The 21,468-nt window shown below is 35.0% G+C and overlaps 2 protein-coding genes across 2 annotated transcripts; both read left to right on the forward strand.

Moving 5' to 3' along the window:
- Positions 1–1,100: 1,100 nt before the first annotated feature.
- Positions 1,101–12,286, forward strand: LOC109001682 (DNA (cytosine-5)-methyltransferase CMT3). The gene is made up of 21 exons (XM_018979058.2): positions 1,101–1,409; positions 2,461–2,492; positions 2,689–2,791; positions 6,991–7,098; positions 7,189–7,308; positions 7,392–7,491; positions 7,600–7,799; positions 7,924–7,989; positions 8,078–8,338; positions 8,483–8,541; positions 8,657–8,723; positions 8,811–9,140; positions 9,216–9,284; positions 9,365–9,451; positions 9,531–9,618; positions 10,271–10,386; positions 10,495–10,599; positions 10,701–10,744; positions 10,875–10,944; positions 11,034–11,137; positions 12,023–12,286. Exons 1-21 carry the CDS (start codon positions 1,203–1,205, stop codon positions 12,195–12,197), a joined length of 2,511 nt encoding a protein of 836 aa, XP_018834603.1. The 5' UTR covers positions 1,101–1,202; the 3' UTR covers positions 12,198–12,286.
- Positions 12,287–13,148: 862 nt separating this feature from the next.
- LOC109001680 (pentatricopeptide repeat-containing protein At5g66520-like) lies at positions 13,149–18,004 on the forward strand. The gene is made up of 2 exons (XM_018979057.2): positions 13,149–13,797; positions 16,190–18,004. The coding sequence occupies exons 1-2, from the start codon at positions 13,259–13,261 to the stop codon at positions 17,037–17,039; spliced, it is 1,389 nt and encodes a 462-aa protein (XP_018834602.1). The 5' UTR covers positions 13,149–13,258; the 3' UTR covers positions 17,040–18,004.
- Positions 18,005–21,468: the final 3,464 nt, after the last annotated feature.

Genomic DNA, 21,468 nt, shown 5'->3' on the forward strand with positions numbered 1-21,468 from the left:
TATTGAGAAGATGAAGTCTTATATTCTAGAATCAGTAGAAATAAAAGGACAACTTTCTTGAAGTTCCAATAAAATATTCAAATGGAATGGAATCAAATCTCCTTAAATCGTTCCACTCCCTAAAATAAACAAGGAAAATAATATACATACAACTCAACTTTCTACACAATCTTGTTTTGAATGAGGGATATTTTTGTAAAATAATTTATAAAATTAACGTCATTTTACAAAAATATTATCAATTAAATCATGATTGTATAAAAGAGTTGTAAAAAGTATCATACATGAATCATTATTTAGAATGCTTGGCTTGAAATGAACATATTACTACCATTATTATTATTATCATCATCATCATCATCTTTCTGTTTTAAAAATGAATTGATATAAAGTAACCCTAACAACATAATTATATTCTTAGGCTTCGTTTGGGTAGTGAAGTGGTTTAAGAATACTCAATTATTATTTTTTATTTTATCATTATTTTTCACATAATTTTTACTAGTTTTTACTACTATTTAATATTTTATCATTAATTTTTTATTACTATTAACAAAATATCTGATATCATCTCACTATCTAAACATAATCTTAATAGAGGACTCGCAAAAAAATAACATATCCAAATTTACTGAAGATATTTTCCATGCCAATTTTGCAAAGAGTTATTATATTATTATATGGGTAGAGCATACTATCTACATCATTTAAAATTATAAGATTTAATTTGTCAATTTTAAAATTTATTTTTTAAATTAAATTATGTCATGCAAAAACTTTATTACGTGTACTTTATTAGGTGTGCTCTAAGCACCATATTGAGAATGTAATTTTTCTTTTATAAAATAAATATATATTTTTTTTCATCACATAATGTGGATAGAACAATCTAATAGATAATTTATTTATTTATTTATATATATATGCACTGAATTATAGAGTTCGGACCAAAAATAAAGGGATACGAATAATGAAACCAACCAAACACTGTCTAAGTCCGCACTAACGGTCAAAAACTCAGAACCTGACCAATAGGCTGTAGTCCACTTTTGCAATCCGCGTTTTTTTTATTCCGCTTCCCGCTCACTCCCATACCATTCAAATTTTCACACTTCCCTATTAAACCCTAACATCTCCCTAGCTCTTCTCCGCCCTCTCTCTCTCTCTGGCTGGCTGGCTGTCTCTTCTTGATAAAATTGGCAATGGCGAAGCGCAGGTCGATGAGATCCAAGGAAGACGAACAGGCAGCTTCGGTGGAAGCCGGGTCCACTTCTCCGAGGAAGCGTAGAGAGATAGTGGCCAATGTTGCCGGGAGCGAGAGTGATAGCGAGGTAGAGGCCAGGTTAGTAGGAGACCCTGTCCCGGTGGAGGAGGCGAAGAGTCGGTGGCCTAAGCGGTACGGGGGGAAGGTAATGTACTGTTCGTGTATTTGTATGCGGGGCTTCTGTTTGGAACACAAGTCTTCTCCTGAAATGGTTGCTGGAAACATCAAATGATGGTCTGGTTTCTGTGGGATGAACTTACTAAGTCAAGTTTAAGGGTCGTATTGGCTTCAGCTGAAAGGACATAAATCTTGTATTAAGTTAAAATAACATTTTAAAAGTTCAAGTGCATACTCAATGTATTCTAGGTAAATTATGTCTTATATAGGTCTCGATTCTTGTTTGGTTGCTTGTACGACGTGGGTTGGATGACAAATAACGGGTTTTTATTTTGATTTGCTTGTTTTTTTAGTGTTGGTTTTCTTTCTTAGAAATTGAAATTGCACAAGTTAAGACAAATGATTCCCTTGTTATAGACCAAAAAAAAAAAGATCAGTTGAGAAAATATAGTAGAAATAGACAGTTCAGTATGATGATAGAATTACCATTCTAGATATATTGAGTGGATCTTTTATAAAGATATATTGGTATGTATATCCTGTGTAAGCAGTGTCTTTTGTGTTGCTGTTAAAATATGACTTCAGAAACCGAGTTAGACGATGCTTTCGTTTATGGGAGTTAAAAGTTACTACAACTGAACTGAGACATTTGCGTTACACTCCATTGAACAACTGAACTGAACATCAGCATTTCTGTTGCACTTTCATTTGGAGCAAGATTTCATTGCTTGACTGTGAAACTAAGCAGTGCATAGATATCGTCTTCTATTTGTTTGTTAGTCATAACTCAAATATTATTGGATGCAAATGAATGGAAAAATAAATCAATCAAAGAAGTACAGAGGAACAGAAATAGATAAGATTTAGTCCATGCTTTCTAATAAACTTAAATCACTTCATGCTAGACGAATATTTGTTTTAGGGTTAGTTGGATTGAAAAGAAGATGGAATTGAAAATTCTAATTTTATGCGTCTTTGATAAATTTCTCGATATGATAGCAGAGCACTTTTGGTGTTTGTTTTATTATCTTACACTCTTGTTTATGTCCATTGTAATGTAACTTTATGTCTTATTTCAGAAGCACGTAGCTGGGACAAAAAGTTCAAATGAGTAAGTCTTTGATGAAAGAATTTATTTAAATATGCTCATACTTATGTTCATACGTAGCATTTTTTCTACATAATCTTCTTTTGGGTTGTGATTTTGAATGCCATTGTCTTTATGTCTATGGTCTTGTTCTGCAATTGGTATCATATTCTACAGTTGTTTACTCGTTTAAAGTGCATTTTAATTTTATTTGTTGTAGTAAGGATGATTCAGAGGAGATTATTCAAGCTTTACACCATTACACTCGGGCAGAGGTCGATGGGCGGATCCTATATGATCTTTATGACGATGCTCATGTTAAAGTGAGTTCTAGTTTCTAGGATTTTGTTGTATGTTTCGCTTTTGGTTGAATAGAGTGCTATTGTTTATCATTTTCAGTGCAAGTGGTACCTGTAAAATACTATCAAGCGGCATCACTAGGCGTGTTGGCTTAGTGGTAAAGGCTTATGAGTATGGTTTAATTGATGGGAGGTCATGAGTTTGAGTTTCCATGGATACATTGTTGGGGAGATGAGACTCATTGCTCATTATTTTTGTCCACTAGCTTGGTGCCACTTTATCCTTAGTGGGGTATTGGTTAGTTTATGACTTGGTCTATTTTGAGGGAGCATCTTTGACTTTTCATTGTCTAGACCCTCTTGAAAGGCTCATCAATCGGTACGATATTATTATACTCATGCATAAGAGTGCCAATCTTTAGACTACCCCTTGCTGTTATTTTGAGAAAAAAGTACATTACTAAGAGGTTGATTAAGAATTGTGAGTTAATTATAAGATACTTTTGCAAATGTGATCAAACAAAGAGGAATTATACTTTCTTTATGTATCCCGAGATGTTATCTGTGCAACTTGCTTACTTTAATGCTTTGATATTTGTTCTCATAGCTACATCTCTCTTATAAGAACTTTTAGTTTCTTTTAATTATATGGTTGTTATGCTTCTTGGTTGGTTACATGAGAAAACTTTATGCTTGAGACTGGGATCCCTTTAGTTATGTGGTTGTTGTTGGCAGGGCAGTTTTTAAGGTCATAATGTGGGTGTATCGAATAGCTTGTTATTTTTCAAATATTTCCTAGCTCAAAATAATTCTCTATTCTTTCCAAGAATATGATTTCTCATTTTTATCATCTCTTTAATTTCCTATACTCTTCATATACACTTTGAACCTACTCTATGGAAACCTTTGCCAACATTCGCCATAGTTCCCTTTCAAGTTAATTTTAGTCGCTCGCGGCCATTGGCTATTTTGCCTCCACATCTTCCTTTGCGTTAGATGCACATTTATTGTACCACTTGAGAATCATGATCTATTACTCCAAAAAAAAGCATTTGTTCTTGTGTCACTCGGGACTTTATTAGTTTTTGTTTGTTGTCATGCCATATCTCATTTCTCTTGTTTTAGATCTCAACTCTCAAAGGTTCTTTGTTCCCAACACAACTCATGATGCATTATCTCATCCGAGTTTGAGGAAAGCTAGAGTTTGAAATGGATGCCCTTCATGTAATTAGACATGAGATCTTGTTCCATTGCCTTTTCACATGTTTGAAGGCACATTTAATTGCTAAGGGTTATACGTAAATTTAGGGGATTAATTATGAGTAGGGTTGCTACTTGCTGTATACAGATGGTTGCCATCCCTTGCCCTTGGCCTCGCTCAGGCGAGGTGGCATTATGGCTGCTTGTTTTTGGCCACACACTTGGGCCATCTTTGTTGAATATGTGTGTGGATTTTTCACATCATCGTTTTTAGTACACCCAAAACCATAACCAATAAGAGACACATGACAAACCAAAATTGCAAAAAAATCTCAAATGAGTCAAATCTGTTAGAGCAGACTGCTTTGCAGGTCTCTCCTCGAGATTTTCTAAATATACCTTTTTAGAGGTATTAAAATGATGGTAATTTGTTTTAGTGCAAAAGTTGAATATAGAGAAGTGGCTCACATCACAAGTGAGTTGACATGGTTGGAAAACTATTTTCAAATGATTGGCTTCCATGTTCCTATTCATCAATAGTTATCTTGTGATAATCGTGCTGTACTACATATTGCTGCTAATCCCATGTTTGAGAATCTATATAGAGATTGATTGTCATTTCATTTGAGATAAGATGTTGAGTGGTGATAATCTATACATTTTGAGAAGTTTGTGGTGCAACTTGCAGTTATATATGTATACATATATTTTTTTTTGATAAGTAATAAGAGATTTTATTTCCAAGAATAGGCATAAGCTCAAGTACACAGGACATATACAAAGGAGATACCTACTATCTAAAAACAAAAGGAAATCTAAAACAAATGCTGGAAATTATCATCCATTACAAAGTACTAAAGATAAAATCTCTAAGGTCTCCCAATGAATGTTCTTCGTCTTCGAAGCATCTTCTAGTCCTTTCAAGCCATAGACACCGCATGAGACAAGAAGGAATCATTTTCCAGATATTAACAACATTCTTGCTACTCTTCAATCCCTTCCACCCTATCAATAAATCCACCACTTTCTTGGGCATTACCCAAAGTAGACCAATCCGATTCAAAACCTCATACCACAAGAACCTATTCACTTCACAAAGAAGAAAGAGATTATTAACAGATTCCCTAACCTTCTTGCACGACACACCAATCAGCAATTTACATATCTCTTATTCTAAGATTTTCAGTTGTCAACACTTTTATCAAGGGATACCACCCAATAGAAAAAAACAACCTTGGAAGGAACTTTCACTTTCCATATGTTTCTCCAGGGGAATTCACAGCTTCTATGACTGGTTAATATGTTGGAAAAAGAGGAAATTGAGAACTTAGAATTTCCTGCAGGAACCTACATCATGTTGTCCTCCCTACCTAGCATCAACTTTGAACTGTAAAGTCTTTTTAGAAAAGCTTTAATGTCATCCACTTCCCAATCATTAACATCCCTAAAAAAGTTAACATTCCACTGAATATGTCAATGCAAAAGAAAGAATATCCCACAACTGCATTTTGATCCCTTGCAATTCTAAAAAGAGAGGGAAAATCCAACTTAAGTGTAGGATCCCCAAACCATAAGTCATGCTAGAAAAGTATCCTCTTCCTATTTTCTACCTTTAATCTAATATGATTAGAAAATTCCCCCCATCCTTTTGTAATGAACTTCCACAAACTCACCTCATATGCACCTCTGGTATCTTTTGAGCACCAATCTCCCCACAAACTATCATATTTTATATCAATAACATTTTTCTATGAGGCATTTCTTTCCAAGTGCTCTATTAAACAATCTCAGTTTTTTTTTTTTTTTAATCCCCAACACACTACAATCAATTGGTTGACAAACCTTCTTCCAACTAACTAAATAAAACTTTTTTTCTTCTCCTTTACCACTACATAAAAAGTTCCGAAATAAACTCTGAATTATTCTTTCTACCCTTGCCAGCAACAAAAAAAGAGATAAGAAATAAGTCGGAAGATTAGACAAAGTACTATTTATACGAGTTAATCTTCCCCCTTTAGACAAGTAGATAATTTTCCACCCAGCTAACCTCCTTTAGTAAATAGTTATATTTACTAAGTCCTTATATCACAGTCAATTTCCCGAGCTAGGTTGGTTGTACCGCTTGGTTGGGGGGGGGGGTGTTACAACTTTAGCTTGAGGGTGAGTGTTACCACTTCTACACTACATACAGTAATTCCATCTAGGCCCTCATCTTTGCTTGGTTGGGCTAGAAGCACGCCGTTGATTCTATAATCTCTTGCCCATGAAGTCGGGCCCTTGAAAGAGATTGCTTGGTTGGGCAAGGAGCATTCCCTCCTCTGCCATTAGTCTTCAATTGCTTGTTCAGTATAAGGAAAGGGGAGGCCTATAAAGAGAATTATATATAAAAAACATACAAAATGAAGTTGTTTGATTTTGATATATTGGATTTTCTTTAGAGAGAGTTTTACAATTTGACTTACTGCATCAAGTCATATAAGGTTGGAAGGTAATTTTTCATTCTTTTTATAGGCCTAACATTTCTCAAGTATTTATAATGTGATCAATAAAATTCTTGCTTACTGATGAAAAGAAGTAAGAGGGTGGTTTGTGATTTTTGAACCACCCATCTTCTTTCTCCGTAACCTCTCACTTCTGCACCATCACTAATTACACCTACACAATCCAAGGCACCAAAGTGATAATTCAACTCATCTGACAAGGCAAGGAGCAGTTAGGCTTTTAACTGGATGTCCATCAAGTTAGATTTGATCATCTAGAACATTGGACCTACTTGATGGGATTTGATTTTGTGACATTGAAAACTGCATTAAGTTGTCGGATTGTTGGAATTTGACTAATATCACTTTGCTTCAGGTTAGCAAATTCAGGGTAGATGGTTACATACTTGCTTGTGGCTGAGTTGGATTTGACTTTGTGGATTCGTAGATCAGTTTTGTTAAAGCTTAAGAAATTTATTGTCCTTTTTTTATACTTGACATATTGTGGGATTTCACTTGTGTTTTTTGGCATATTGTGTTTAGGCTGGTGACGGGGAACTTAATTTTATCTGTAAGATTGTGGAATTATTCGAGGCTGTTGATCATAGTCTTTATTTTACAGCACAGTGGTACTATAGAGCTCAAGATACCGTAAGCCTCATTCTAACATCATTTATTAATTTTTTGGTGGTCAACATTTAGCTTGATATGCCTAATTCTTAATTTATTTTCTGCTTTCAGGTCATTAAAAACCTTAGTGATTTGATTGATACCAAGCGCGTGTTTTTTTCAGAAATCAGGGATGATAACCCATTAGATTGTTTAGTTGAGAAATTACACATCGCGAGACTTCCTTTGAATGTATGAGTGCAAGATCCAATATTTATGTTTCTGTTACGTGTTTCAATTGTAATATTTTGATTATAACTAAGTTTGCTTTTCAGATTGATTTGAATACTAAAAGGAAGTCAATTCCAGATTGTGACTATTACTGCGACATGCTCTATTTATTGCCGTACTCTACATTTGTTAACTTACCACCAGGTTACAATTCTTTCTTCACCACAATCTAATTCCACTTGTGTTTCCAGATTGGTAAGGCTTTGTTTTCATTTCTTCTAATTAATTAGTATTGTTTACATAAATTTGAAGATACTAAGCATGCCAGCAGTGAGGCATCATCAACGATTTCTAGTGAGATTGATGTGAGTGGGGCTGAACTTGAAGAGGTTTCCCAAGTTAATAAGCATCATAAACTGGAGGTGACATTGTTGGATCTTTATTCTGGTTGTGGTGCTATGTCCACTGGATTGTGCCTTGGCGCAAGCTTGTCCAGTTTAAATCTTGTCACAGTAAGTTCTTTGTTTACTTCACTTCAGTTTCTGCCTCCTGTTATTATTATTATTATTATTATTATTATTTTGTTTTAGTTGTCTTTTTGGCTAACAACTTGTGTCCTTTTATTTGCTCTTTCAGAAATGGGCAGTTGACTTGAATAAGTATGCTTGTGAAAGTCTCAAACTAAACCATCCAGAGACACAGGTTGATATTCCATTTTCTGCTATTAATGTATGAGAGCCTTTAATGTTTAAGTGAAATTTCTTATATAAGTTCACCCATGGAAAATCAGGTTAGAAATGAATCTGCCGAGGACTTTTTGTCATTGCTGAAGGAGTGGGAGAAATTATGCCTTTATTTTTCTCTGATTAGTGGTGGTGATTTTCCGCAAGAGTATTCGGATCTCTTTGGAACAGAAGATGTAGATGATGGGGATGGTAGCAGTGGTGATACTGATGGGGAAGAAGGTGGGGAAGTGTTTGAAGTTGCGAAGATATTGAAAATACGTTATGGTGATCCTAAAGAGACAAAAGAACGTGGATTACATCTTAAGGTATAATAATTTCAAATTAAATCTGAAATGATGTGGAAAATACCTAGCCTGATAAAGGATGTCTTAGAAAATGAGCTGCAAAATGAATAAACTATTTGTCTTATTGTTTCTCTTGGCTTCTATGATGTCATCTTCTATATTTAGGTTCGCTGGAAAGGTTATGGTGCTTCTGAAGACACTTGGGAACCAATTCAAGGATTAGGGTATGCCATTGAACCGAATCAACTTTACTCTTTTTTTGTTCTCAGTCACATATTCTATGCGCTTGTATATTCATCTTTCTAGCCCTATTGCTAATAGTTATGGTCTATGTAACAGTAATTGTAGGGAAACTATAAAAGAGTTCGTCACTCATGGTTACAATTCAAATATCTTACCTTTACCTGTAAGTTTTTTCTTTACAGATTACTATTTAGTCACTAGTTATTCAAATTAATGATTATTTTCAATGTGGTTTTTTTTAATTGCATAGGGTGATGTTGATGTGATATGCGGTGGACCTCCTTGTCAAGGTGTAAGTGGGTTTAATCGGTTTAGGAATAAAGAGAATCCGTTGGATGACGAGAAAAATAAACAACTTGAAGTTTATATGAATTTAGTACAACATCTGAAGCCGAGATTTGTTTTGATGGAAAACGTGGTCGACATTGTAAAGTTTGCGGATGGTTTTCTTGGACGATATGCATTAGGTCGTCTCATAGGGATGGACTATCAAGTCCGGATGGGAATGATGGCAGCAGGTGCATTTGGGCTTCCACAATTTCGCATGCGTGTTTTCATATGGGGTGCCCGTCCTACTGAGGTATGTCACTAATTTTTCTTGATATATTACTATCCTATATAATTCTCGCACCAATTGGTTGTTTACGTTTTGCAGAAGTTGCCTCAATTCCCACTCCCCACCCATGATGTTGTTGTAAGGGGGGTTATTCCTGTTGCTTTTGAGGTATCAGATGCTTAAAACATTCTATGCAATATTCCATTTGCCGATAGTTGTTATATAAGATTAGTTATCTACTGATGCAGATGAATACGGTTGCCCATGATGAAGGACACAATCTTAAGTTGGAAGAAAAACTTCTTCTTCAGGATGCCATTTCTGACCTTCCTGCGGTATTGTTTACCATTACTTACCATTAATTGCCATCTTTTTTCAATCGTTATACGATTTATGTTAACATACCTTATTCAGGTTGAGAACCATGAGGACAGGGATGAAATTCCCTATCGTAAAGCTCCCACGACAGAATTTCAAAGGATAATTAGATTAGGCAGAGAGGGTAAGCCGCTGTTTTTGTGATTCGTGGATTATTGAACTGAACCATGTTTATATCTGGATTGTAAATTACTGCTCATTCCATGAAAGTTAGGGTGATTTTTGGTTTTTGTTGTTTTTGGTATTTGTTTTTAGTTAGTTCATTATGTGAGATGAGTTCCGCTTGACTTAATGTGTTCTCAGTCTGCTAATCAAATGAAACCCTTATTAGCTAATACTGCCTATAGTTATTTGTGTTGTCCTATAAATCGTTTTATGGTTTAATGTTAATGACTAAACGTGAAAAAATAGGTTAGTGAAAAGAACATGCACAGGTTAGTTGAAAGCCCTCCAAATACCTACTGATTTAGATTTGGTTGAGTTTAACTCTTTATTACAATTTGGCTCTTTCGTGGGAGTACAAGCCTGAAACCAAAATTAATTGAGTAATACACCGTTGGCTACTAACTTTCCCTGTCGATGATGTCTAATTGCTTGCAGAATGAAATGCATATATGATATTCTTCTTTCCTTTTCAAATCAATTCCAGTAAAGAAAATTTCCAATGAACTATTTCATCCATTGTATTTTGTAAGGATATTTCAAGTCAAGAAAACTTGCTCAATAACTGTGCAGATCTGATTAAATGTCTAACGTCTGGGGGCATTTCCTTGCAGATTTGCCGGGTTCTTCTCCAAAGGCTAAACAATCTAAATTTGTCCTTTATGATCATCGTCCACTAAAGTTGAACGAGGATGATTACGAACGTGTTTGTAGGATCCCCAAGAAAAAGGTTTCCCCCCCAGATCTTGTAGTAATTATTATTTGCATTTTTATTTGAAACAATAATTTTTCTGGATGTGCACTGTTTATATGTCTACTGAATTTTATCTTGTATCAGGGAGCAAATTTCAGAGATTTACCTGGTGTTAGAGTCCGTCCTGATAACAAAGTCGAGTGGGATCCTGATATAGAGAGAGTTTACTTGAAGTCTGGAAAGCCTTTGGTACTATTTACTTTTTTCTTTTCAAAGACTTCTGTTTGTTCCTCTATATGTTCTCTGCCATGTTGTGTTGATGAGTCTTATTGTATCCTGTGTATGTATAGGTGCCAGATTATGCGATGAGTTTTGTTAATGGAAGCTCAACAAAGTAAGGATTTATCTTGGCAAAAAATAATTAATATACCCAAAAAACCAAACATTGTTGTTGACTGTTTATGTTTTTGTTATGCTACTTTATTTAATAATTTGTCGTCTTTCATATACTTGAAATCTTGAAGACCCTTCGCCCGTTTATGGTGGGATCAGACCGTGCCAACAGTAGTTACACGGGCAGAACCTCACAACCAGGTTAGCTTGTTTACTTGGTTAAAGCGTAAATGATATGCAAGTAGATACGTAATTCTTAATGGCTTACACCAATATTGATATCTGTATAGGCAATATTACACCCTGAACAAGATAGGGTGCTAACGATACGTGAAAATGCTAGACTTCAGGGTTTTCCAGACTATTACAAGCTCTGTGGACCTGTTAAAGAGAGGTACCTATTTTAATTATTTTGTATCTTCAATTTCATGCTTTAAGAAAATAATGAAAATATGTGTTTAGTTATTAGAAGTGGCACTTTCGAGATGCCCGTTTATCTTCATCATACTTGGCAATTTTTTAATAGATACAATGTTTGCCTTAAAAAAGTTTAGATTTTTGTTCTAATTTTCAACCGAAATAGCTTTTAAACGCCTAAAATCTGTCCTCTACAAAATTTTGCATCTAACATACTTGATAGAAAATTTCTAATTCCAAACTTCTTTTGACAAATCCGCAAAAAATACATTTCAAAATTTTTCTAATTCCAAATGCAGATGGAAACTAAAGCATAGTTAATAAAGAGTATCCTTGATTAGGAAAACCTTTGTTGAATCCCAAAATAATCAAACAAATTAAACTTGAATTATGGACCTTTGAGTGTCATCTATTGTGAATTGGAGATACTATGAGGTTGGTATCAGTTTCTTTATTTTTTTGGAGTAATTACAATCTGTACCTTAGATTATAAAGTCTCGCTCATTTTCACAAAATTTTTTTAACTTCTCACATAAAATAAAATAAATAATTTAATATGTTCAAATCTAAAAGAAAAAAGATTAAATAATATATTTTAATTTATATTTAAATTCATCTGTAAAAACAAACAAGACCTAAGAGGTTTCACTTTGCACTTAACATTTAAATTTGAGATTATGCAAATTGGTAAAGTTTTCTTTTATATCAATGGTCGATTTAATCTTTGGTACAAATTGTAAGTTTTGTAGTCGGAGGTGAAAGTACAGGCGTCAATTTGTGGGTAGAAAGTGCAATTTAACCTTAATATTATTATTTTGGGTACGGTAGGTGTAATTCAATTACCCTTATAATATTGTTTCAGATATATTCAAGTTGGGAATGCAGTGGCAGTACCTGTTGCTCGAGCATTAGGCTATGCATTAGGTTTAGCATGTCGATCGTCCGGTACTGTCGATGAACCCTTATTCACATTGCCTCCTAAATTCCCTAATATTTTGGAACGGTATTCTTCTGCAGCATCTGAAGATGATAATTGATTCTTATGTAGGAAAGGATACATTGTATTTGAGCATTACATATTATTCTATTCAGGGAATTACAAATGCAATCATAGCATTTTTATGTACATTCTTTATCAGATGTTACATTATTAGATAAACTCGATGCGAGTTCGGTTGTGATTCAATGCCTTTTGCCTTTCTGGGAAAAATCTGGTTTGCTTTCGGGATTAAATTCAAAATTTTAAAAATCTCATATCTTATCATTATATATTTTTTAAATTTTTATATAAAATAAAATAAAAATAATATTAAAAAATATATTTTAATAATATTTTATTTAACTTTTAAACTTTAATCTAAAAATGAGTTACAAAAGAGGAGTCAAATAATCTAAAAATATCTGTGAGAACAGTTGTATTATCAAAAGAGTATTGTTATTCATAAGCACATACACCACACACCATAATTTTTTTTTATTTTTTTAAATTTTTTTTGGTTTTATTATTCTTAAAATAATTGAATTATTTTACTCATAATTCATATACCACACATTTGATAAGAGAATAAAATTAAAAAAATTATAAAAATGATGGTGTGTGGTGTATGAGATTTAAGAATAGAATTTTTCTTATCAAAATATAGGATAGTGTGCTTTGTGAAGTTTCTATTTTATGAATATTTTTTTAATTTAAATTTAAAATTCTAAAATTTTTACCCAATCCAATAGCTACGTCAGATTTGCTGTAAATTGATATAAAATAAAATTATAAATATAGATAGTATTTTTCTATTAAAATGCTCATCTATATACAGGATGCAATAATATGAATAACAAAAAATTTATTCGTTATTTATTTTTTAATTATTTTTTAATATAAATAATTTTTAATTATTTAATATCGAGACGATGATAATTAAAATAATGAATAACGCTAATAATATTAGATTGTGTAAAACTCAAGACAAGTGAAACGTTGCTAGCTTGAATCCGATTGCGTCGTGTTAGCAAATGTGATTTTCTGTAGCCATGGACAACAACCGAGTTTAATACCTCAAAAAAGGCTCCCTTACTTTGATTACAAAACTCACGTATCTTCATGATTTGCCGCCAAATTCAAAACGTCCTCCAACGGTCGAAATCTACCACCCATCTTCTTCAACTTCAGTCGCTGGTGTTCAAAACCGGTATCGATCATGACGCCGAGTTCGTCTCTCAGTTTGTCCTTTCCGCTTGCCCGATTTCGGTGGGTTTCGCAAAATTAGTGTTCGATAACGTACCCATTATTCCTCCACTTTTTGCTTGGAATACAATTATTAGAGAATTCACCAAGAGCTCAGCTCCGATTGAATCAGTGAGGCTGTTCTCTCGGCTTCAAAGGGTTGGGCTTCAACCTGACAATTTCACGTTCCCTTTTGTTATAAAAGCCTGCGGTCAGTGCTTGATTGTTGGAGAAGGTGGGGCGGTGCATTCAATGGTTATAAAGGCAGGTTTCAACTCGGATCGATATATAGGAAATACTCTTTTGAGAATGTATGCAGCTTTCAGCGTGATCGGGCTTGCAAGGCGAGTGTTCGAGGAAATGCCTGTTAGAGATATGGTTTCTTGGAGCTCCATGATTGCAGGATATGTTGCTTGGTATATCCCTTTCATCCTTCAATAAAAATTCCTATTCAATTGCTCTACATTTTACTAAACCTCAATATGAATGATTGGGAGGCTTGTTTTGATTGAAAGCTTTCTGAGCATAGTTCTGTTAAATTTATTCGGTTTCATTTTAGTAAAAATTGATGAGTAATGCTGTTTGTTTCCTTGCCAAACTATGTATTAATTATATATATTCCCCCCCCCCCCCGGAAGAACCAAAAGGTCCTTCTGGCCACTAAACTTTCCATTGAGCATGAAGTCTTGACGATGATATAAAGAGTACTTTAGTTCTTGAGTCATTCACCACTGCTACACCCATTCTCGAACTGTTAATGGATGCCTTTGAGTTCTTGATTAGTACAAGGACCTTTTACTTTTAAAATGTGCTATATTTTTGTTGTTGAAGTTGCAATTAATATTCCAGACATGTGCTAGAGTTACTACACTAGGAAAACTAATGTGTAAAAAGTTCTTCCCGACATATCTACGGTGGTTCTCAATTGATTCTTGGTATCTAACATGTTCTAATGACAAATGACGCTGAACATATTCTTTATAGAGGACTGCTACATCTACAAAGAAATTATACAAAAATAATCCCACAAACTGACGTGGCTTTATTTGATCCGTTAGATCTACTTTTCAATAAAAGTAACTTTATAATCTGACGAACCACATCAAGTCACGTCAGTTTGTGGGATTACTTTTATATAATCTCTTTGTGGCTAGAGTATTTCCCTTCTTTTATAATAATGAAGTCATTATTATTATTCAATTGAGATTATGAAAGAACCCTAAAACTGCTTCACATAGAAGACTTATGATAGTATTGAAGAGAATGGATAAACTATTCAAACTTACTTCACTCTGCATGACACAAAATACTATGAAAGGCTTCTGCTATTCAACATATCAACCAACATTTTCAACATATTTTTTTTCTTTTATATTCCTCTTTTCCAGTTGGTGGTAGGAGAGGTATTAATAGTTGGTGAAACGTTACTTTCTCAAAATAAGATCAGTATGTGTTTGCCAAAATACATTAGATTGTTAGACATGTATTATGTATAATGCATCTTCGTATGCATTACTTATAACTTATTCTAATTTGTTAATGTAAAAATAATGTGTTGGCATATTCTAATCACAAACTTAGTACATTTAATACTTTTAAGTGGTAATTGGTTTTGGTTGACTTTAGTTTAAAATTGGATGACAAATTGAAGAAATAGATATTTCTCTAGACTCCCATGAGACTCATGGTCAACCAAAGCTATGATAAATGAGACATCAAGATTTCACTATTTCTCATGAGATGATCGGTCAAGCAAGGTGTGTAATTTGATGGTCACTAAACACGCATAGGACCTGCAGTTGGGTGAAGCATTGCAAGATAGTTTGCTAGACGTGAGTGGGATGGCTTGATTGAGCGAAATGACCCAAGTTTGATTTCTACAAGGTTTCTAAATCCTGATTTAATCTTGATTTGAACCTTACTTTATAAATTGAATGATGCGTGGTTTCCTGGGTACTTGGGGCATTATTTCAGTGATCCGGATTTGTTTCTTGTGAGAGAAAGCTTTGTGAAATTATGCGCTTCCTAGCCAAATATTTTCCCTCCTTAAACACAGATCATCACCATGTTGATTTTTTTTATCTTGTTTTTTGAGATTATCGATGTGCTGGAGTTCCAGCGGAGTGAAGGAGTTCGTAAGTGAGTGAAGCTATAAAAGTGGCCGGAGTTGCTGTGTTACAAAGATTGGGTGGGTGACGTGGGTCATTTATGGGGATTGCAAGTCAGGTTTTGTGTCAACAAAGGTTTTGTGAGTGTCTACTATAATGGATTAATGAATGGTAGCTGCGGTCTAGAGTGATTTTTCTTTTGAATAGTTTTTCAGAATTTTTCCCTTTCTATGGTTACTTTAATACTTTGATTTGTTGAATATTTTAAATTCCTCATAATTGTGAATATAACACCTGTTCACCTACCCTCTAGGTGTATTTGGTCTATTTCACTGCATTTTCATAAATTTTCTTGAGCTTTTGTTCTATCCCACTTTATGCTTTCTTTCTAGTTTAGTTTATATAAGTTGCATCAATCATGGCTAAGCTGCAAGGTTTATGCCTTGTGTCATGAGATCACAAAAAGTGTTACCTCCAGTTCTTGATTTCTAAGATAATAATCTGTGATTGTTACGAGGTGTGAATCATTGTTAGGATGCGAACCTTCATTCAAATTAGTCAATGACTATAATTATGATGTTGTTAACCAAGTGTTTCCATCTCCTTTGTTCTGTAATTTTCATGTATATATTTATTATAAAGAAAAAAGTCTTTATTTATTTATCGTAACCCCAGTTACCTTATTCTTATTGGTTGACAGCAACTGCCTGTCAGATGCTTTTAAGGTGTTCCGACACATGAAGCTAGCAAATGAAAAGCCAAACTCAGTCACTTTGGTCAGCTTGCTTTCTGCCTGTACTCGTCTTCTCAATATCAGCATTGGGGAGTCCATCCATTCCTACATCATCATAAACCACATCTCGTTGGATGTTGCTTTAGGGACAGCTCTCCTGGAAATGTACTCCAAGTGTGGGTATATTGAGAAAGCTTTCCAAGTTTTTGATTCAATGGATGAGAAGAATTTGCAGTCTTGGACAATTATGATATCTGGTCTTGCACATAATGGCCATGGGCAAGATGCTATTTCATTGTTTACTGAGATGGAACAATCTGGACTGGAACCAGACAGCATGTCATTTGCTGGGATCTTGTCAGCTTGTAGCCACCTGGGTCTTGTCCATGAAGGGGAAAAGTATTTTGATCAGATGGTAAGAATTTATGATATCAAGCCAGCAATGGAGCATTATGGATGCATGGTGGATTTGCTTGGAAGAGCTGGGTTGATTGATGAAGCTTATGAGATTATCAAGAAGATGCCGCTGGAGCCTAACTCAATAATAATAAGGAGCTTCTTGGGTGCATGTAAAACCCATGGACGAAGCATTTGTTTGGATGATTACCTGAGGAAAATTTTACTTAAATTAGAGCCTGAACTTGGAGCAAACTATGTAATTGCAGCTAATGTATCTTCTTTATCTGGTCGCTGGTATGATGCAGCTGACCTGAGAGTGGCCATGAAAAAGAAGGGATTGATGAAGGTTCCGGGGTGCAGTTGGATGGAAGTAGATGGAGGTTCTGAGGAAATGATTTTTGAAGAGGCTGTAGGTTAATTGTGGACCTCTGCCCAATCGAGTTATATTTATATGGGAATCTGATGATTATGCTAGGAAAGTAGGGGTGGAGAAAAATTTTTATGTGAGAGGGACAAGGACAGATAGATGAAACACTGATATTGTTTTGAAGCTTGAGAGTTGTATAGTTATGTTCCCCTGTTTTGTGAAGGAGAGTTGTACTGCGGTGTTACTCCCACCCTAAAGTGCGTGTTTCTTATCACACTAATATTTAAAAGTTAAAAGGGGTGAATTCCTGGTTGAATTGTCTTTGGTAACAAAGTGCTTGAGCTTCCAAGGATTTTTGTTCTCGGTGACAGCCACATTGTTAGCGTGGGAATTAAGTTATTTCTTAGTGATACTTCTTCTAATTTGATGCACTTATTCCCAAGAAGCGGTGCAGCCTACACACTGTTGTAAATCTCAGCTTGTTTAGGAGTGTAATGAAATAATCATCATTGTTTTCAATAAATAAATTGATTTCTCTGTAATTTGGTAAATGAACCAGGATGTAAGACATGCAAAAATTTTCAAGAAGTAAGATTTAAATTTCTCAACAGTCCGTTTGGGCAAAGGGGTACCCAGGGACTATTCCTCTGTTCCTAATTTGTGCAGCAGAACTTTCATGTATAATTTTTTTTATTTGATTCGCATTGTGTTAGTTTTTCTTAAAGTAGTATAAAGTTGTTGCAGTATTGGAGATTGGCAGGCCAAGCACAGGTGGACATCATGATGTATAAAAATTCAGGTAAAATCCTGCTGCAAAAAGTTGCCAGTTCTGTTCATTTTCTGCCATGAGGAAGTGAAGCTTTGCATGGCATTGCCAGAAGTGCTTAGTGGCATGGGTTGGATATGGCAATACATCTTGTCATTTGTTAGTGTCTAGAGCTTTGATCTATTTAAGCATGCGAAGCATCTCAATTACATGCTCAATAGATAATTGTCAAAGCAGCCAGAAGCTTGCAGGTACTGAACTCTTTCCTATATGCTGAGAATATTCTGAAGTTGGCATAGTAACCCATATGGCATTCCTTTGAAATTCCAGTATTCTCCATGCATCCGTATCAATAAATTATTTGATTGATAACTGACTGAACTGTGCATAGAAATGCTAAAGTGAGAGTACTAATTAAATTCCACAATCACATGACTCCAAATGAATGAGTTAAATCTAAGCTAAGTTGCAATTGTTAAATTATTGCCCATTGTTGTACAGTCCGGACAAAAGCCTCAAACTATGACTCGGCCTGTAGTTCATCCTACTGGAGTTAAGTGTGCATAAATCCACCGAATAAAATACAAAAGTACATCTGGTCCTCCTGTATTAATATTATTTAATTTATTCCCTTTAGCCCATATATCCTTGCATGTGTATGTCTGATATTTCTTGACCCTTTTTCACTCCCTACGCCTCACTCAGTACTCCCCAAGCACTTGTCCTAATGGCCTCATCACCAAGATCAAGAAGTTCAAGTACTTTCAGCTTCTCAGACCACTGGCTACTAATGGCAGCTACAATATGCATCTGTGGATTTCTGGGTTATGTAATTTATGATGCAATTATGGCTACAGCATCCGAACTCTTGCAACGTTTGCTGGTAATTTCCCCTCTGCTGCTGGTCATTGCTGTTCATTTGCTCTCCACAGGTAGCCATCTTAGCCTCCCCATGCCAGGGTCCGAGCCAGGTGCCATCCACCGAGCCGGGGGCTCACCTTGGGGTGTGGCCTCTGTACTTCTGCTGCTTTTCTTTCTCATATCCTATCAACCTTCCTTGCTTGGCCTTTTCTTCTAAATAGAGCTCATGTATGTCCATTCAATAATGTGTGCATCATGTACTTTGGGTGCATATATATAATATTGTAGCCTTCTCCACCTTCCATTTCATTTCTATGGAAAATGAAGAGTGAGGAGAAGGATAAGCTGCGCCTGCTATTACTATGCTAGCAAATTGTAATCTTGATCAGTACGGTTTTATTTTTGTCTGTTCAACTTAATTGCTTAATCTAAAGAACTCGTATCATCGTCTCCTCAACAAGTAGAAATCATGGATTCTCCAGACTTTCGGTGTCATCTTTTTGGATCACTAAAATTTTGTAGTTCTACAGATGTGAAGAAGAAGAAGAAGAAATTAACCGATTCTTAATCTAAAGAACTCGTATTATCCAAACATAGGATTAACAGTACTGGGAGTTCCCTGAAAGTACTGCTTCTTCTAAATTGCTTTCGTCCAGCTCCAAACACAGGCTTATAATTAGCTGGCTTTTGCCCTCAAATGTGGGTATGGACGTGACGTGCTTCCTGTTCATCTTTAACAGGAAAGTTGGAATTAAGATAGGCTTTACAACGTGGTTCCCAGCTGGGAGCTAGCTAGCTTTTGCCTTTTCCCTTTTCCCTAGTGGCTAGCTGAAAACTTCCATTCAGCATTAAGAAATTAACTGACTGAAGCTGCAGGCCGTTATAATTTCTTTAGTGTTCACAGACTACAATATTGCATAAGCCACACATGCAGAATTAAGCTAATTAGGTACTGATCGCTTGTCCTATTGATCAGTAACCCCAAGGGGCCCAAACGCACGTGTTTGAACATAACTTTAACTTAATATTGCAGGTATTGTTTGAGTGCATGAAGAGCAGATGGGACATTTTAGAAAAAGGGAAAAAAAGAAAGAAAGTAAAAGTAAAAAGGAAAAATATGAGTAATGCTAGTGGAAGTAGTACTATAAGGAGAACCTTTGGAAAGTTGAGCGAGCTAGGGTTATATATATATATGCATGGTCCCATATAATAGGACCACTCCCCTCCCTTTACGGGTATGTATATATAAGTACTTAAACCTACCCTAATTGATCTTTATATATAAAAGACTTTCTGCATGCTGATAAAGTCGAAAAATCCCATTATCACATTAAATTCTAGTTACTTACTTACTACGTACCTAACACGTCATGAGGTGGAAGCTGCTTTGATATTCCTTATTTGGTGCAAATGCCTATATAACCAAATAACAACAGAGAATTGAGTAAAAAGACCTGGAAGGAATTAAATGGCCAGTGTCTTCAAAATCTTTCTTGTTCTAAACTGCCATAAATTAAGCATAGACATGATCTAAACTCAAATATTATAAATTGTCAGCTAGCTGATGATCTTGGGGAGTCCAGCTATGATGAATATATGCTTTATAAATAGATTATAACTAATATATATTAGAGTATACTATTTGATGAGTTGGTAGAGCATGGAATCCAAAGGGTCTATCGTCGTCGTCTTCTTGTGCTCTCTTTAGTCAGTCTGAGACTTTTACGTAGTAGTACTGGCCCCCTAGCTTGTGGCGCTGTGGACCTGCCTGTATCACGTGGGAGATCAGAAGAAGACTTACGTGCCATCTGACGACACTTTTGAAACGATTTCAAAATATACACAGTCACTGCTCCTGCTTTATTTATTTATTTATGAAATCTTGTTCTCCGTGGGGTTAAAACTTAAAAGACGCAGGCCAGGGGGGCCATCTCACGGGGCTTTTGCAACTTTCGAAGAACCAGCGGCCAGCCATTGATGTTGCCGTACTATATATACAATGGTGGTAGGGCTGCACGCAGCACAAGGAATGTCATTAATTTGTACAATTGCTTGGTTGGCAAAATCAGTTTTTTCTTTTTTCTCCAACCAATTTCACTGTAGATTTAAAAGTTTCTTATTTAGTTGATAGAAATGATATTTGTAGTGCCTAAATATTATATATTTTTTTAAAAATAAATAAATAAATATGTGATACACATATAAAAATTAATTTTTTAAAATAATTAGATTTTATTATTTTTTAACACGATTACACGAGGCTTAGGCTAATGGTAGGAATACTCTTTAGTTTATGAGATTTTAACAGAAAGGGTTTTGATTATCCCCATAATATTATGGGACGTCAAATGGACATTGAGCCTCAAGTCCAGGTGCTGGTCAAGATCTCTGATCTGGTACCTCAATTTTCTAATGCAGATTTGACCCGGCCGTACGTTGCACTGAAACCTAACCCACCTTAATTAAAAAAATAGAAGGGTATACAAAAAATAATCTTCAAAATTACAAATCACAAGATCATCAATTAGTTAGAAGTAGAATATATTATACAATGATTAATCGATCAAAGCCGCTTCCAATATACCAAACAGATCAAGAAGATGATCATGAATTTGGTGGACATGACTTATACAAGTGCTATATCAGTAACAAAACTAAAACGAAAAAGAAAACGAAAGTGCAACAAAAGCCCACTACATATATCATGTAATTGCTGCATAAAAACTGGTGACTGGCGATATTTATTTATAAAGCTAATCAAAGTTATAAATTAAGCTAGTCTTGTACACCAAAATGACAAGGGAAGCCCACTTTTTCTTTCTCTTCTTTTGTTCATAAGGACCCAGCTAGAGA

This window comes from Juglans regia, chromosome 14 (genome assembly GCF_001411555.2).
Source record: "Juglans regia cultivar Chandler chromosome 14, Walnut 2.0, whole genome shotgun sequence".
NCBI classification, from domain to species: domain Eukaryota; kingdom Viridiplantae; phylum Streptophyta; class Magnoliopsida; order Fagales; family Juglandaceae; genus Juglans; species Juglans regia.

Excerpts from the sequence above, each read along its gene's own strand:
- LOC109001682 (XM_018979058.2), top strand. The coding sequence starts at position 1,203 with ATGGCGAAGCGCAGGTCGATGAGATCCAAGGAAGACGAACAGGCAGCT. Across the intron at positions 7,800-7,923 it reads CCAGTTTAAATCTTGTCACA|AAATGGGCAGTTGACTTGAA; the intron begins GTAAGTTCTTTG and ends TTGCTCTTTCAG. Across the intron at positions 11,138-12,022 it reads TGTGGACCTGTTAAAGAGAG|ATATATTCAAGTTGGGAATG; the intron begins GTACCTATTTTA and ends ATATTGTTTCAG.
- LOC109001680 (XM_018979057.2), top strand. The coding sequence starts at position 13,259 with ATGATTTGCCGCCAAATTCAAAACGTCCTCCAACGGTCGAAATCTACC. Across the intron at positions 13,798-16,189 it reads ATTGCAGGATATGTTGCTTG|CAACTGCCTGTCAGATGCTT; the intron begins GTATATCCCTTT and ends ATTGGTTGACAG.